The following is a 17,454-nucleotide window of genomic DNA, read 5'->3' on the forward strand; positions in this document are numbered from 1 at the left end:
CTCAATTAGTTCACCTGTAGTCTATGTCCTTTTGAAGAGATGAACAGAATCACACCTCTGAATCGGGTCTCAGTTTGTCTGGGAACATTCTCGTCAATCAGCTGCCCTTTGCTCGTCCAGTTTTGTTCTACAAGGATCTGTCCTGGACCCACTCATTTTTACTTTATATAATAATGACTCACCATCTGTTTGTCCTCGAGACTGAAATCAAAATGTATGTAGCTGACAGTGTGATATATTCACACAGTGGTGCTGAAAGTTAATACTAAACTTACAAACTCAGTGGTTCATCTTACACCTTGGTTGTCACTTTACGAATGTTCCTTACTAAGACAAATAGGACCTGTGCAGCCCCAGATGCTTTTGTATCAGTAGAAAAGATACAGGTTTTTCTATTCAAATCAAACTCAGTGTAGCTAATTTTAGATTCATATATACCCACTCTGCATGTCAGCCGAGGCAGCCCAGATGTACACCAGTGATTTTCCCACACATTACTCACAATTTTGTGTTCTTTGTCAGTGTTGTAAAGGAGTAAAACTCTATTCCGACTTCTGTCAGAGAGTTTAACACATACCGGCAAAGCAGTCCTCATTTGGTTCATGGGTAATCAGTTCTGTCAGCATTAATAATTAATTGCTCTCTGTTGCTGTCAGCTCGCTAATGCCAATCTGTCCGTGTACTTGATTTTTGTTTCTGCTACCACTGTAACTGCATGTGTTGCCCATTGTGCTCTTTGTTTCATTGTTCCATTAATTCAGTGTGATTTGTGTTTTGTTTTAGATGTACTGAACGTGTTGCTTCATTACAATTCATTCATCACTCAGTCATTATAATTACTGATTAATAATTAGTAATGCTGCTTATGGTTTTCCTCTGTAGTACATATTGACTAAAAAAATTCACATTCATCTTATTAATGTGATGTACGCTTGTATGATATTTCAATGATACTAGTGTCTTTTCTCTGTAGTTTTATCTAATGTTAAAATACCTGCATCATGAAAATGTGGTCAGGTATTGGTGCAAAGAAAGGCCATACGGATTTGAATCTTTAAAGCAACAAAATACATCTTAAATTTTGCTGACTTAATTTTTTACTTACAAAAATAACCAATTAAATCTGTCAAACTTAAATTTTTATATATATATACAGACAGACAGACAGACAGACAGACAGATAGATACTGGACATTTGAACTTTCTATTTGAATTTGTAAACCTGCAGTCGACGGAATTACAGTGTTTGTGTACAGTAATTTGTGGGGGGAAAAACCCTGCAATCATGTACTCAAAGACTCTAGCAAAGCAACACAGTACATAAAATAAGCACATCAGAAATGACAAAGAGGTCGGACGACTGGAAAATACAGCTTTAAACGCTACAGTTTCGGCTAAAAACAACAACATAGATAAACAAGTTCGCCAGTTTTCACACATCTTATCAATTGCTAGTTGTCTACCTTGCAGTAATTGTTTTGTTAGCATGACAGCACGATGATGTGGTCTATAGGGTTGATATAATAAGTTGGATCATTGATTAGTGAATGCACAGGAAATTATTTGATAACTATTTTAATAATTATATCATTAATAATGCCATTGTTCAAGTAAAAATATCAAATATTCCCTTGTTTCAGCTTCTTAGTTGAGGATTTTGTAGCAAAAGCAGAATGTGTTTAAATTTTAGACAGCTGGATGAAAAAAAACAGAAGAAGTTAGCACCTTGTGCTGTAGTAAATTGTAACAGGGGTCTTTTCATATTTTTTTGACAATCTATCATCCAAACCACATATCATTTATTTGAGAAGGTAAGAGAGGAGAGAGGAGGCAGATTAGCTGATAATGCAAATAATTGTTAGTTTCACCCCTAAAATGCACAGCTTGAAATTAGAGATGGTTTTCAAAGTGAGATACGAATGTTCAGGTATTCAATAGTGAGTAAAGTTTACAGTTAGGTGTTCGGTTACTTATGAGATTAATGTCTGTCTAGCCATTTTTGGCTTCCATACAACAGATGAACTCCAGCCTTTTAGCTCAGTCTGGCACATTTACAGTCATGTCTATGAATGCGCAGTGTCCCTGCTAAAAAAAAACAAACCCAACAACCTGTAAATAAATGAATACATAAATCCCAGCCTGAGCTGTACCTTGAGACAGAAAATGAAAAGATGTTTCATGTGGGACGCTGCCCAACCTTTTGTCATCTCCCATCTGGACTACTGCAACTCCCACCAAGCCAGGCTCGTAAAGTATTCTGTTCAGCAGCTACAAACCATCCAGAGCACTGCAGCCTGCCCTGTCTACAACCTCCCCAAGTTCTCCTTTGTCGCCTCCCCATGTGTCGCCCCCTCCCTCCTCCCTGGCTGCCGGTGGCTGTTCACATCAAATTCTAAATTCTGGTCCTGGCATTCAAGGCTCCTCGGGGAGTCACACGTGCATATCTGCAGGCTATGGTCTATCCGTACTCGCCAGCCTATGCTCTGCTACAACCGGCCACTTAGCCCTCCACTCCCTGCGGCGGCTACGTCATTGTTTCACCTGGCCTTGACTCTTCTTTCTATGGCTCCCCAATAGTGAAATGTCCTTCCCACTCCAGGCGGGACAGCACAATTACTCCATATCTTCTATTGTGAAAAAAAAAGCCTCTCTCCACTGAATATCCCCATTTCCCAAATCCTCACCCTGCACCTGCTATTTGGAAAGCATCCCGTGTACCTGTTTACTCAGACTTCTCTATTCTTATTTTTAGCATATCTTTATCAGACATGATCACTTCAGGATCTCAGGAATATTTTGGTACCTGTTATCAGTCCACTAAGTCGCTTGCGATAACGGTATCACCTAATGGAATGAAAATGCTACACAAATTCATATTGACTTTGTTGTGCTACATCAAATGTGATTATTTTTCATGCATATATACAGATTTTTTTCCCACCTCACTGCATATACATATTACCTCTTCAATACAACAATAGCAGTGGGCTGAATGTCTGAAATCATCCTCTCCTTACAAATAATATGTCTTCAAACAGATTGAAATTCATATCACAGTGACTAAATCTAAACTAAATTTAGGTAGAAAACATACATGTGCCACAAAAGAATCAGTTATAGATTTATTTAAGCATATAGTTTATGATTTCACCCTTTGCTTGGGATTTTTGTTGCATCATAGTATACTCTGCCTAATCAAGATTTCAAATCAGTTTGTGTTTGTCTATATATATATATATATATGACGTACTCTTTTAAAAATCAGCCCAGCAGAAAGCTTTAAAGCCTTCTCTGTTTCAACAGCAACATGTCAAACAACACAATGGACTTATCCCTTTGAAAAAAACTTAAAAGGCATTTTTATAGTGGCTGAAATATGTTGCAGGCCTTTTCGAGTGTGTAAACAATGCAGAGATATTTCTCCAATAGTCAGTGAAAGTAAAACTTTCTCAAAGAAACTTCCCTCGGATTCTTTGACATCTCGGGTTTTGCTCCAATTATCTTCTATATATGGACACCTCAATATGAGCCTCTGTATGACAAGAGCTTTGTTTCCTCTCTGCTAATTTCTACAGTTTAGCTCACATCTGAGCTCATCTGTATACAGCCAGTTCAGAGTACATAAGAAGTAATCATAATTGCTGTAGGTTTGTCACAGTGCTTCTGGGTGGTTGCTTGGCCAAAACACAGTCCAAATGCAAAGATAAAAAACATCTTTTCTCAAGTATTCTACTTATGACTGACAGCATTATTGTCGTAATTTCAATGAATGTCAAAATTTCTACCAGACAATAGAAAATAGTTAAAGTATTCAGGATAGCAATTAGGATATGATAAAATAGGATCAGACAGTCATTGCAAGCCACAGGGAACATGCGAAAAACTGTAATTACTTTCTTTTAAGTTTTATTTGCCTTTCTTAACACACACAATTCACCAAATTAAAAGCTTTTTTGTCAGACTGACTCAAGAAGACAGACAGAAGATATAACACAACAACCACTGAGTTTCTGACCCATGTAGTCACGTCATTGCAGCGCTGTAGGCACGGACAATTAGACGGCTGAATCACACAGCGCATGGAAAGTGTGGAAACTTGTGACCCGTTTTTTTAACCTTTCTCCAAAGCGATCATACAAGTCTGAACGGTCACAGGCCAGGATGACTAGTCTCTTCTGGGCCTTCGTTTACGTTACATTTGCTGTTTTCCATATCCAACCATCCATGCATCCATACATACATCCAACCATCCATAAGTGCTGCATTTACTCAGTCACTACTTCCATTTTATGTGTGTGTGTTTGCAGTTACAAAAGTATGACATGAATCAAACAGATGTACTGAACGTGTATCTGGGGGAGTCTGTTGTTGTCGCTATATGTTTACGTGGTGACATAAGGACACAGAGAGGGCTCAGCTGGGAAGAGCTAATGTATACATTATGTGTGCATTAGGACACCTGGGGCACATACTGTACATACGCAGCCTCACATGTCTAAATGTATGAGTACTATACTTTCTGTCTTTGAGTCACATACACACACACACACACACACACACACACACACATGCACATGCTTTGCTGCAGATACACTTGACTGCTGCTACAAGATATTTTAATCCTTTGATGATTCAGTTCTTTGACAATCGTTCTCTGTGTTCTCCGTGCGCGAATCCCTCAGTTCTTTATGAACTTTTTCTTGAATCGAAGTCAGCTGAAATGGCGTGTGAAAAGGTCAAAGAGTTACTGCTTCGATCCATACCATGTTACAGTACATCAGAGATGGCTGACATGGGAGCGGAATAAAGTTTTCATGGAGATACTTTTTAAAAATGCTGGTAGAGCTTAATAGATCATGAGTGGATCATTTGATCCAACAATGCAGTTTAGTTCACAGCTCCAAGGTCTTCAGGGAGGGCTGTCAGAAAAGTTTACTGAAACATCCGTTCCCATTCTGTGCATCCTGTGTGTGTGGCTGCAGTGTGTACGTACAGTAGGAGGGCTGAGTTTTGGAGACTTCCTTACAGATAGAATCAGAGAAACACATAGGAGGAGAGGAGAAAAGGACAGCGTAACGGAATGAGGAGAGAGAAGAGGGGAAGGACAGCTGATATTTTAATCATGTGGGTTGGTTGTTCTGCAGAGCCCAGCTCTATTTAAAGCCCGGCAGCATCTGCTCAGTACCCCTGTGTTTTCAAGCACTAAGGGAAACACATACACACACTCACAAACTGCAAGCTCTCTCTGCCCTTCAGCAGTATTTATGGTTACTCTGCACTGTCATAATTCTAGTTTTACAGTTTGATGGAACCACCAGATGTGGAGCGAGCAGGCGAGTACAGTTACGCACGCCTGTATTACACTGATATGTCCTCCGATATAAAAAAAATATGACCTAATTGTGTGCCTTTGTCTGTGTGTTGCAGTAACAGCACATCAGGAGGTTCTTACATTAAGCAGTGCTGCAAGGGTTTCTGCATTGACATTCTGAAGAAGATAGCGAGGAACGTCAAGTTCACGTATGACCTCTACCTGGTCACGAATGGAAAACACGGCAAGAAGATCAACAATGTGTGGAACGGCATGGTTGGAGAGGTACGTACAGCCTGTCTGTCCCTTACTCCAACACCATATCAATATGTCCATCTGACTCCCCGTGTAATTATTTGGAAATATTTAGTTAGAACAGAAGATTGATACCACTCTAATGTTTGTGCAGTAAATATTAAGCTACAGCCAGCAGCCAATTAGCCCAGCTTAGCATAAAGTCTGGAAAGAGGGGGAAACAGCTCAAATAGATCTGTGTGGTTGAACGTAAATCCACCCACCAGCATCTCTATAGCTTGCTAATATCCTCTATAGCTTACTAATATCATGTTGTGTCTTACAGCTAAAGCTTCCAGTCTTTACACTAGGCTTTGTTAACTGGCTGTTGCCTGTTGCTTCATATTTACTGAGCAGATATGAGAGTGGTATGGATCCTCTTATCTAAGTATAAGAAAGAAAGCAAATATACTTGTGCAGTATTTGTTATTACTAATAATGTAAAAAGGCATATTAGCAACAAATGGGAAATATATGCTGTTTGTTTTCACCCCCTAATACTACCCACAGGAATATTTCCTAAATTAGTGCCCCCACCAGTTACAGTAGCCAGGGTTTCCCACACATTCATTTATTTATGGCAGGCTGCCACTATTAAAACATCTGCAGCCAATTTTTTTTGGGCTGGATCGTTCATTAGGAGTGCTATTTTAACATGTATTCTGTTTGGTTATTTATCACGTACAAAGGGCAGAGACATCGCAGCAGAACGTCGGGCACATTGAAAATGAAACTTATCAGGTCATTCTGCTGGGTCCAAGTTTGTTTTCACCCACAAACAGCTGCTCCTATCATCCAGCGATTTCATCTGATAAGCTGTGAATGGATTGACAGATCAATTATCCACCATGCAAGTGACAAACTGCTGCGGAGAAAAAAAAACAAGTGTTGCCGGCACTGCTTTCAAGGACCCACAAAATTTTCCAAATTTAGAAATAGGGGACATATAGAAACAAACGGACACCCAAGCATTTCAGATAAAAGTGTCAAGGTAAGTCAATCAGAGGCACAGTTTGGTGGGCCATGCATTCACCATACCAAAACAAAAATTGGCTACCAGGTTAGGTTTAGGAAAAGAATCAAGGCTGCTTTGTCATGTTGTGTACTAATTGTAATATGATATTGTGATGTGATGTTAAGTACGTAAATACACAGTGTAGTACGGAAAACACTGACTTTTGGTTTTGCATGAGACACAAACAGCAGTCTCCTGGGTCAAAGTTCTGTATTTATTTCACCCATCCATCCACCCTGACTGCCTCTGGTCCGGTACACAGACTTAATCAGTCTTTATACTACACCACCTTACTTCCTCCTTTGCTCTCGTTATTATTTAGCAGCCTTTAAAGGTCACCGACTAACAATAAATGTAAAAAAAAGTTTGTAATATGCTGCTTTTGCAAACCATGGATGTATAAAGAGAACTTGACACAGCATTTTAGAAGAGCCCCGTTCATTCCCATTAAAGTTGCTCAATGGTGCATGAGGTCAAAAAAGTTACACTTCCAGGGTATAAAGTTAACCGTGTCTTCCGCATTGTTGGCCCCATAGAGCAAGCACTCAACAGACTTTTTGCTGGCTGAGAGGCTTATTTCCAGTTTAACCCTTTTTAACTTCAATGGGGAAAAAAATTATTAAATCGTGCTGGCTGTCCAGACTTAAGAAATGTTATCAGACCAAATGCATTAAATACCTGTTGTAAATTAAGTAATTTGGGTTGTGAAAAAATGTATCCATTAATTTACAGACATCACTTTCTCAATGTAAGTCTATGGTAAAAGTCATTTTGGGCCGCATGGTATCACTTGATGGACCTGGAAGTTGTAATTTCACTGTTTGGCTACTGAAAATTGGCTTAAAAGCCCAGTGCACTTCCCCAGGACCTTGTATAAACAACCTGTGGGGTCGTTTTGGCGAGGACAGTTTCCACTGATATATCATTCAGTTGCATACTGCCACCTGTCATTTATTTTTTACTTGGATTTGCCATGAAATCTAATTATTACAGGATAAGGCTTGTGTCATTCTGTACATTTTTTATCATTTGCAAATACCATAAAAGTTCCCTACCTTCCCACTCAGCTTCAAGCCCATGAGATCCTTATAGAGAAGTTTTTTTTGTTTTTTCAATTAGCTGCAACCAGCAGCTCTATGGCTCGCTCTGTTGGTTCGTTGGTCATCTACAAATATTTCCCCAGCCTTTGATGGCCATGGTTTCTGCCCTTGGAGGCTAAAATTTGGCACGGAGGACGCAGCTATTGCGAATTCACACTTGTTAGACAACAATGGAGGTCTGTGGTACAGAGCAATAAGCTTAATCAGGCTTAAGATACAGAGGCAATACTTATTAGAAGAATCAATTTATCGTTGGTTTTGTCTTTTTTAATGGGATTTGTTGACTTTTAAGAAAATTGTGGACTATAGCCAGACTTATCCTTTAAAGCTACAATCTGTGATCCAATTATAAACAAAGGAGTCGCCCCAACACCAAACCTCAACACGCAGGACTGGAAGCAGCTTTAAAAGATCACTTTTAAATGAACTGACAGATCTTTTAATACACACTGTGACACTAGACCGCAATATGTGAGATCCAATATTTTCTGATGCTGTAAAATGTTTGTTTATATTGTTGATGCTTGTGAGTAGAAAAGGTTTATGTCTTCAAATACAGTCACTTGGGAGGCACCACAAAGAGCTAATTTGTCATCATACCTGTAATTTATATGGTTATTCTTGTTGAGGCTTTAAATTTCATACAATCAACTATTTAAGAGCACAGATCAAGCAGCTCTTCACCAGGAGCAAGATACCTTGAGGCTCACTTGATTGCTATCATTTACCTTTCCTGAAAATGATTTATTTATCATAGATTACATTAAAGCTAAGTGCTGTCATAGTAAAACTCCCTAAAGGTTGAAAGTGACACGTAAAACATCTGATAATGGAAGCTGACAATATGATCCAGAGATTGCAGTAATGTTTATAGGAGCAGACCGCTGCGAGCCTTTAGACAATTAAATCTGAAAAAAAACGTAACATTTTGCTACATACTTAAAAGGACATCTTTATGTTCACAATCTCCATCTGTCAGAATACATTCAGACACCCAGAAATGGTGGCACAATGAAAAAGACAGCTGTATTTTTACTTTTCATCTGATATGGCTGAAAATGCCCTCCAACTATAGCTGACATTCTGAGCTCATACCCTCAGTCACTGTGATATTTCACATCCAAAATAAAAAGGAGGAACATATCAAAGACGAAATTGTATGATGTTGTCCAAACATTCACAGAGCTCACTGTGTTTATTTCTGTCAGTGACGGTAGTGAGTCATGCATCCGCTGTAACTATTCTGTTCTCCGTCTACCAGGTGGTGTATAAGAAGGCGGTGATGGCGGTCGGCTCATTGACCATCAACGAGGAGAGGTCAGAGGTCATTGACTTCTCCGTGCCCTTTGTGGAGACTGGCATCAGCGTCATGGTGTCACGTAGCAATGGGACCGTCTCTCCGTCTGCCTTCCTCGGTAAATCCATCTTTTTGTCCTCCCTTATTTTTTCTTCTTTCTCACCATCCGTCCCCCAGCGAGCCGACAACTGGGAGCGAAGAAAAAGGGAGGTGCTTACATGTTGGCAAAATCCTGCACATAAAATGGAATATTTTATTCAGACAGTATATGCTGGCCAAATTCCACTTGTACTCTGACTTTATCTGGGCCTCAACACCCTAAGCACATTAATATTTCTAGCAGAGCGGAGGAAGCGGAGTGTGCCAGCTGTTTTTTGAAAAGTCAGCTCAGACAAAGCATTCTTGATACCATCCTCCTCCTCTTCTTCTTCTCTCCTCTTCCTCCTGCACCTCCTCCTCCTCCTCCAGTTGTTCAGATGACTAGAAACTGAAGCGCTCCTCTGTGCTCGCCTAATGTCTTGTATTGTCATTGGAGCGAGACGGGGAGCGAGGGGATGTATTGGACCATGCATGTGTTGGTCCCTGTGTATCAAGCCATGTGTCAGTATGCGTGTGTGTGTCTAAAGGGAGGAGAAAAAAAAAGTGTGTGTGATACTGCACGAATATATTAGGGTGTTCGAATCAGGACTGTGTGGAGAATGAATGTGCTCTGGCCGCATGTATGTGAATGCTTTGTGTGTGTATTTATATGAAAGCTCATTGTATGCATGTGTGTGTGAGTGTGTGTTGAGCCTGGGCCAGGGTATCAGTGACGGTTCAGTATCTCTCGCACTCATATTAGAGGCACCTCAGTGCACAATCTCTCAGGGTTGGCTAACCCTGGCAGTCACATACTTAGACATACAGTGACACACACACACACACCACACACATACGATTTGTCTGGGTTTCGGCGTCTCTGGCACTCATCCCGCTCTCTGAACTCCTGCCCTGCTACACACCAAACACATGCAGACTCACACTCGCTCGCACACACATGCACAGATCACACACAAATAGATCACATACACATGCCCACAGCAGGGCACATCAGATCACTCGGAGTTTGATTCCTCTCTCTCCCCCCTGTGTGTCTCCCTCTCTCTCTCTGTCTCTCTCTCCCCCCTTTCCTCTACCATCTCTCCCCCGCCCCAGGCCTCTCCCTCTCTCAGCTCTCATCCAAGGGAATAATGAGAAATATGGAAATGTGCTCCGTCAAACTCTCTGTGACTAACTCTCCCTCTCCTCTCCTCCCCTCCCTCCTCTCTCACTCCGTCTGTCTCCCTTTCTCTCTCTCTCTCTCTTCACTATCATCTTTTCCTCGCTTTATCTCCCCCTCGTGCCTGTTCTCTTTCTTCACGTCTCCTCCTTTATTTTCTCCGAGCCTCTCTGTCTCCTCTTTCTCTCCATCCCTCACTTTTTATGTATCTCCTGCTCCTCCACTCTGTCTCGTGTACTCGATTTCTCTTTAACTCTCTCTCCCCCTCTCTCCCTCCCTCTCTCCCTCCTCTCAGAGCCCTTCAGTGCATCAGTTTGGGTGATGATGTTTGTGATGCTGCTCATTGTCACAGCCATCGCTGTCTTCCTCTTTGAGTTTGTCAGTCCGCTGGGCTTCAACCGCAACTTGGCCCAAGGCAAAGGTAGGCTTACACACACACAATCAGGAATATCACACCAATCGTTTCTCCCAGGAGCAAGAATCACAGATCCAAGCTTCCCCTGGAGCCAAAGAAGTGACCTATTATTACTCTGACTTTAGACAGTTCACTTAATGTTACAGAGCACTAACAATCCTCTCCCAAAGCTAGTCACAGCATCAAAAATGTGAACCTGGAGCTGTCCCTGCTGACTGTGAATTAGAAATTTATGTTGTGATCACACAAAATTACATTTCAGATTAATTTGACATTTAAACGACCTAAAGGCCGATCCAGCTGTTGCAACTAATTTGTGTTTTTATATCGATTTTCCTTAAGTTAAGCTAAAAAAAAGTCTAGTTTGCTAATTCTTCATTTTATGCACTTTTTGAACAGCAAATGTGGGACTTAGGGTTCAGTGGTTATTTAAGTAAATACACAATACTTGCATTCAAAGTTGTATATCCCTCACGTAAGCCAATTTTTTTAAAAAAGTCCCTCCCCAGTGCTTTTTTAAAAAAATGCCTTATCCATTTTGCACCGCCTCATGAATAACGAGTAGTCCCTCACTTTAACCACCAAGACAGCTGCTTGTATTAACAGGTGTGAAACACTATTCCTTGAGTTTAACATTGCACATCAAAACATAAATGTTATCATGTTAGCCTAATGTTACTTTTGTCAGTATTGACATGCTACAAAACTGTTAGCTTGGTTGGATTCTTCATAAATCTTCAAGACTTCAATCGTCCAGTTCATTTTAAGCATGAACACCAAAGTAGCCTATATTTAATTCAAATTCATAAACTAGTTTCACGCCTTCCTTCACTGTGATTTATCGGGTATACTTATTTTTGTTACCTTGCTGGCATCAGGATAAAAGTGTCCCTCAGCTTTTCTGTGTTTTTCACACCGGGACATCCCCTGAAGTACAACATGCACTACCAGCTGCAGCCACAGTTCTGTTCTTTCGATATACAGATTCACAACACTGCTGTCTTCCTAAGTCATAATTTACCGCTCAAAGTGGAGAATTGCTCAGGGATAAAGAAAAAGGCCGGGCCAGGCGATGCTCATAGTGCCAAATCCATGAACACTGCTAAACAACAACAGTGATGACAGTTGACTGTACGTTACCTCAACCATGCCGTCTGATATCAGTGGTAACTGCTGTATGAGGGAGGGATGTCAGCTTAAGTTAATTTTGCTTTCATAAGGCTGACACTTCTATTTAATTTTTAAGGAATAAATACATTTAAAAAAAACAAACCCGGTCTCCCACTAAATTGATCAGCTGAGTTAGCGGCTTCATATGCATGCAGAACCCCTTCAGCATTGTTAACTATGTTAGCATCACTATTCGTTCTGAAACTGCTAATAGTGGTAACAGAGCTAACAGTGATAGTCAGCAACGCTTAAGGGGTTTATTGTTCAAAACTGAGCTGCTTAGCGTCTCCGGGGCGAGCTGGGGCACGCTGGGTGGAGAGCGGTGGATGGGCATAATCTTTCCAGAGCAAAGCTGTGGGGTCGGGACAGTGTTACTCATGGCGCTGGCTGAATGACCTACACCGTTAGCTAGCTCCCACCAGACCCGGGTGGGTGATGGTAAATTGTTGACAGTCCTAGTATGAGCGCAGTGCATAGTGGCAGAGATGAGCTAGCCAGTGGGGTGCACACATGCAATTACATGCACGCACGGCCAGATCCCCTTACTGCAACAAACCACACAGGAGCTTGGATGACAACACACACACACAGACGCCATTACTCCTCTATATCTTTATCTTTACAAAGCAAATAGTGGTTTTCTGCTGTATTAATGCTCTTAATGTCGCATACAGGACTTCAAAGGTTAAGGTTTGTGGCTTTGACTCGCTAATAGTAAAGGTCAATCTTCTTGGCCAAAATAAGTTTTGGTCTTCACTCATTAATCACACTCGTAAACCCTGTCGTCCACAATGACTGTTGCAAAACTTGTGAGCTGTAGGCATAAATAAAAAGCCAATAACACTGTCACATTATATTTACAATGTCACCCCTTTGGAGGAAGCATGATGCCCTCAAACGGCATCATAAAAACTTTTCTTTTGGACTTTTCTTTTCTGCAATTAAAAAGATGGTGATATGCATGGCACTTTGCAAGAAGTAAAACCTCTGTAAAGATGTTTTTTAGCTTTTTTTTCAGATGCTGGCAGGCAAAGTAAGGCAGAGGAATTTTAGGGAAAAATACAATAATATATATTGTAATGTACACTACATCATTACATGGTTGGCAGATGAAAATGTGGATTCACCTAGACAGTGATGGAAGAAGTATTCAGTACTAATACAACACCGTAAAAATATTCTGTTAAAACAAAAGTTCTGCATTTAAAAAATGTACCCAAGTAAAAGTTAGTAAGTATACTCAGGAAAAATGCAGGAAAATCTAAAAAAAAGATTTTTTTTTTTTAAAAAAAAAGGAAAAGACACCCCCAAAACTAGAAAATATTTTTTAAATTATACAAAACAAACAACCCAAATCCCCCATATTATAAATAAATAGATAAATTCAATTAAACACCAAAAAACTCATTTTTAATGGAAAAATACATCCCCAAAACTCAAAATTATTTTTAAAAAGGGAAAAATACAAAAGTCAAGATGGCAACTCAAAAATGTATTTAAAAAAAATAAAAATGATTTAATGTTTATCAAAATCTTTTTTTTAAGGCTGTAAAGTAACTAAAGCTGTCAGGTAAGTGTAGTGAAGTAAAAATTAAAATATTCCCCTCTGAAATGTGGTGAGTAAAAGTATAAAGTAGCATTAAAAGAAAAAATAAATGTAATGTAATGTACAATGTGTAATGTACAAGTACCTCAAATTTGTACTTAAGTACTTGAGTAAATGTACTTACATTCCACCACTGCACCTGGATTTACCTGCCTTTGCCTTTCTTGGTTCTTTAGCACAAGCTGTAAACTAATTTACACTTTCCCTTTTAATTTTCACGCTCTGCTCCCCTGCCTGTGTCCTTTAGACCCACATGGTCCGTCATTCACCATCGGTAAGGCCATATGGCTGCTGTGGGGTCTGGTGTTCAACAACTCCGTACCCGTGCAGAACCCAAAGGGCACCACCAGTAAGTTCATCGTCTCGGTGTGGGCCTTCTTTGCCGTCATCTTCTTGGCCTCCTACACTGCCAACCTGGCCGCCTTTATGATCCAGGAAGAGTTTGTGGACCAAGTCACTGGACTGTCTGACAAGAAGGTGCGATGACACACATATGGACGCACAGAAACGCACACACACATGCACACACAGAAGAAACTAAACACATTCACAGTCAGGGTTGCTCTTGTAATGGATGCCAGCCCTGCGGCCAGACAGGACTCTCCAGGGAGTGCCCTTGGGCTTCAACAGCCCAAACCCTCTGGCCGTAGCTGTCACCACACTAACACTGCCAGCACAGCAGACCCAGGGGCACGCACACACACTCACACACATATACATGAGCTGCATAGATCAAAGACGTGTGTGTTTGTGTGTGTGTGTGTGCGTGTGTGTGTGTGTGTATAGTTTGCAGAGGCTGGCAGTGTCAGCAGAACCCCAGCCAGTCTTACGCTAGACTGGACACACAATGATGATGACTGATGAGTCCACTCCACTGTCTCTCCTTCCTCCTTTCTCCTCTGTCTCTTCTTGTCACTCTCCTTCCTCCTCTCTCCTCTCTCTGTGCGTCTCTCCGTCACTTTAACACTATTGCTCTCACTCTCTCACTCAGACTCCTTTTCTTCGCCTCCCCTCTCTCTTCTTGCTGTCTCTTCCTCCTGCTCTTCGTCTTTTAGTTTATTTGTTTTTATTTTTTTCTCCTTTTGTACCCCTGTCTCCTCCTTTCAGTTCCCTCTTTAAACAATCTGTCTCTCTTATCCCCTCTTTGTCTCCCTGCAGTTCCAGAGTCCGTACTCCTATTCCCCTCCGTTTCGCTTCGGGACAGTTCCTAACGGCAGCACCGAGCGCAACATCAGGAAGAACTATCCAGATATGCATCAGTACATGACCAAATACCATCAGACTGGCGTCATGGATGCGCTGGTCAGCCTCAAGACTGGGTACGGTAATCTTGTCAAGTCAACTCGTGTCAAGTTGAGATTTATTGTACCTGAGAGGCTAATTCTGTTTGCAGACAGCATGTATGCATAAGGAGTGAAAACAAACAAAAAAGGACGTTGCATCACACAGAATCTCGGCCCCATGGGGCTCAACACTAGCTCATGCTAAAACGCTGCAGAAACTGTGCTCAGTGTTTCTGTCACTGACAGTAAAAAGCAGACGCTGTCTTGCAAGTGCTCATTATTTAGTCTTGTTGCTGCTGGAAAGAGGAAAGAGGGAGCTGCCAAAACAGGGAGAGTGTAATTTGTTCTGGAGTTTGCTACCTTTATTCTCCCTCTTAAACACACACTAATGGTGGGATGGCTGCAGTGCTTTTATTTGTTCATTAGTTTTGTGTGCTTTGATCTTTTGGGTATTTTCTCCAAATGTAATTTTACATTTTGCTCTTCCTTCTCTGCAATTACTTCATTGATACTGCATATCAAATAGATAAGGTTTGTTTCTCATACCTCATATATTAGGTTTTGTTTATACACCATCAGAACTGTATAATTAATGTGCTCAGCAGAATCATCAGTGTTTAATGCAGTTCTTCAGCAAAATTGGCTGTTTAGGCCGAAAACATGCTCTATACTTTAATGAATGTACAGCATATTGTTTTCATATGCTGTGTGTACTTAAATGAATTAAATTCTCTTTGCAGTTTTACAACAACAGATACTCAATGGCTGCATTTAACATATGCCCTTTGGTGAATAGTTTAATTCAAAGTGTTTAATATTTATGCATACATCTCGAACATGGGGCGCCTCAAGGGGATTGATTAGCACCAGGGTGTATTCATTGGATTATATAAAACCATTTTTTTGCTGATGAAGAAGTTATCAAAAGGGTCCTGCTGTTCTATAGGGTGGTGATATCGGCTCCTTGTTACATTGTGTTTGGTTAACAGTCATACATCACGCTTCTGTTTCTGCTGAGCTCAGATGTATCGGGCCCACACTGGGGGATTGTGACGTCAGGTACAAATTGAGGCCCCTTAGTTTGAATTCAGCTTGTCATGTCAGAATAATGACCGAACCAGCGAGTAAAAGATTATAGCTCGGTGCCAACAAAGACACCCTCGTGCGTGTGAATATTTACTGTAACAGCGTGCGCACCGGACAATACTCTCAGTCACAGAGTCCAAATCTGATCTGCGTGAGAATTCCAGCTCCAAGAAAAGAGTGTTGTGAGTAATCCGACTGGTTTGTTTATGGATCTGAGGAACATTGCTACTGGCACAACACTGTATGTACATTAGGCTCAGTGGTGAAGACTCCGCAGTGTGGTGGTCTTTGTTGTTAAAGCCTGACGGATCAAATTTCACAGTCTTCTGACATGAACACAAGCCCCAAATACGTTAAATTCTTGTTTATATTATGTGGAATTAATAAGCTTTTCAATTGAAATGTATTATTGTTTTTTTTAAGAAATATAGAGACAAAGACAGAAAAACATGTCCTTTTTTTATGCATTAACTTGTGCCCACCATGGGTATATTAAAAGAACTAGAGAAAGCGTTAAAGGGCCATGTGAAGCCAAACTGGTTCAACTGCACAGTGTAAAATTATCGAGATGATTTGCTCGGTTTCCACACTGCGACCTTTAGAGCAGGTGCACTAGAGACTTGCGCAAAGTGGGCTCCTTCTGGTTTAGCACTCCGCTAACTTGAATGGGAATACAATGATCCATCTGTACGGCTCTTCTAGACGTTCCACATGTTACCGGCCCACACGACTAAATCCCAAGAGTAAAATGAGTCATTTCGCGGGTGCTGCAACACTAAAAAAATGTATCCACTGATATACAGACGTCTGTTTCACCATGTTAGTCAATGGGCTGCATCATGTGACACTGTAATTCCACTATGAAAAACTGGCTTCAAAGCCACTTCCTGGAGGCTTGGTGCCCACCAGTTACTATTATTATTTATTAATCTACAGCTCTTTGGTCAACTCTGTTGTTTTTAAATGTGCATTATTAAAAAAATTTGGATTGGATTGGCGTTAAAAGCCCCGCAATATGCAACCCTTTTAAGCAGTGGTTCCACACCTCTTAAACATGTGAGCAATCACCACTTGTGACCCTCAGTCACAGGTGATGGTCTCAAAAGATGAATTGTGTGAAGTTCAGAGTGATTTTCCTCCCCTGAGATTATTCCAGTCAAACATTTTTAGAAGTAAGAAAAAAGCTAAATATTACAGAAATGTCTGGGGAAAAACAATTTCTTTTTCCTTAACTCATCTTGTGACCCCTTAGCTGTATCAGTGTGCTTTAAAAGAATAGTTTGACATTTGGGAAAATACTCTTACATGCTTTCTTGCAGAGAGTTAGATGAGAAGATTGATACCACTCTCAGACATCAGAGTGATATTAATCTTCTCATCTAACTCTTAACACGAAAGCAAATAAGCATATTTCTGAAAGCTATGTCTGAAGATAAGGCGGTCTGAAAGATGTCCTTGTTACAGAACAAAGTGTAAAAAATTACAGTCTGGGGTGGGGGGGGGCAGGACTATTTGTCAGACTTTTTGGAGTCTCTGCTCTTAAACCTCTCAGCAAGAAAGTAAAAAAGCATACATCATAAAATGTAGAACTTTTCCTCAAAAGCATATCCATGTCCACC

At 40.7% G+C, this 17,454-nt stretch overlaps 1 protein-coding gene across 1 annotated transcript in view; it reads left to right on the forward strand.

Annotated features, from left to right (window-relative positions):
* grin2ab (glutamate receptor, ionotropic, N-methyl D-aspartate 2A, b) overlaps positions 1-17,454 on the forward strand; it is a 124,860-nt gene that overhangs the window by 95,580 nt on the left and 11,826 nt on the right. Inside the window, exons 11-15 of the mRNA XM_088075827.1 lie at positions 5,428-5,596; positions 8,982-9,135; positions 10,571-10,696; positions 13,714-13,943; positions 14,625-14,785. Of these exons, the coding sequence (XP_087931953.1) occupies positions 5,428-5,596; positions 8,982-9,135; positions 10,571-10,696; positions 13,714-13,943; positions 14,625-14,785 (840 nt within the window). The remainder of the gene's footprint in view (positions 1-5,427; positions 5,597-8,981; positions 9,136-10,570; positions 10,697-13,713; positions 13,944-14,624; positions 14,786-17,454) is intronic.

This window comes from Plectropomus leopardus, chromosome 3 (genome assembly GCF_026936395.1).
Source record: "Plectropomus leopardus strain MGB_pleo_1.0 chromosome 3, ASM2693639v1, whole genome shotgun sequence".
In the NCBI taxonomy this organism is placed as follows: Eukaryota; Metazoa; Chordata; class Actinopteri; order Perciformes; family Serranidae; genus Plectropomus; species Plectropomus leopardus.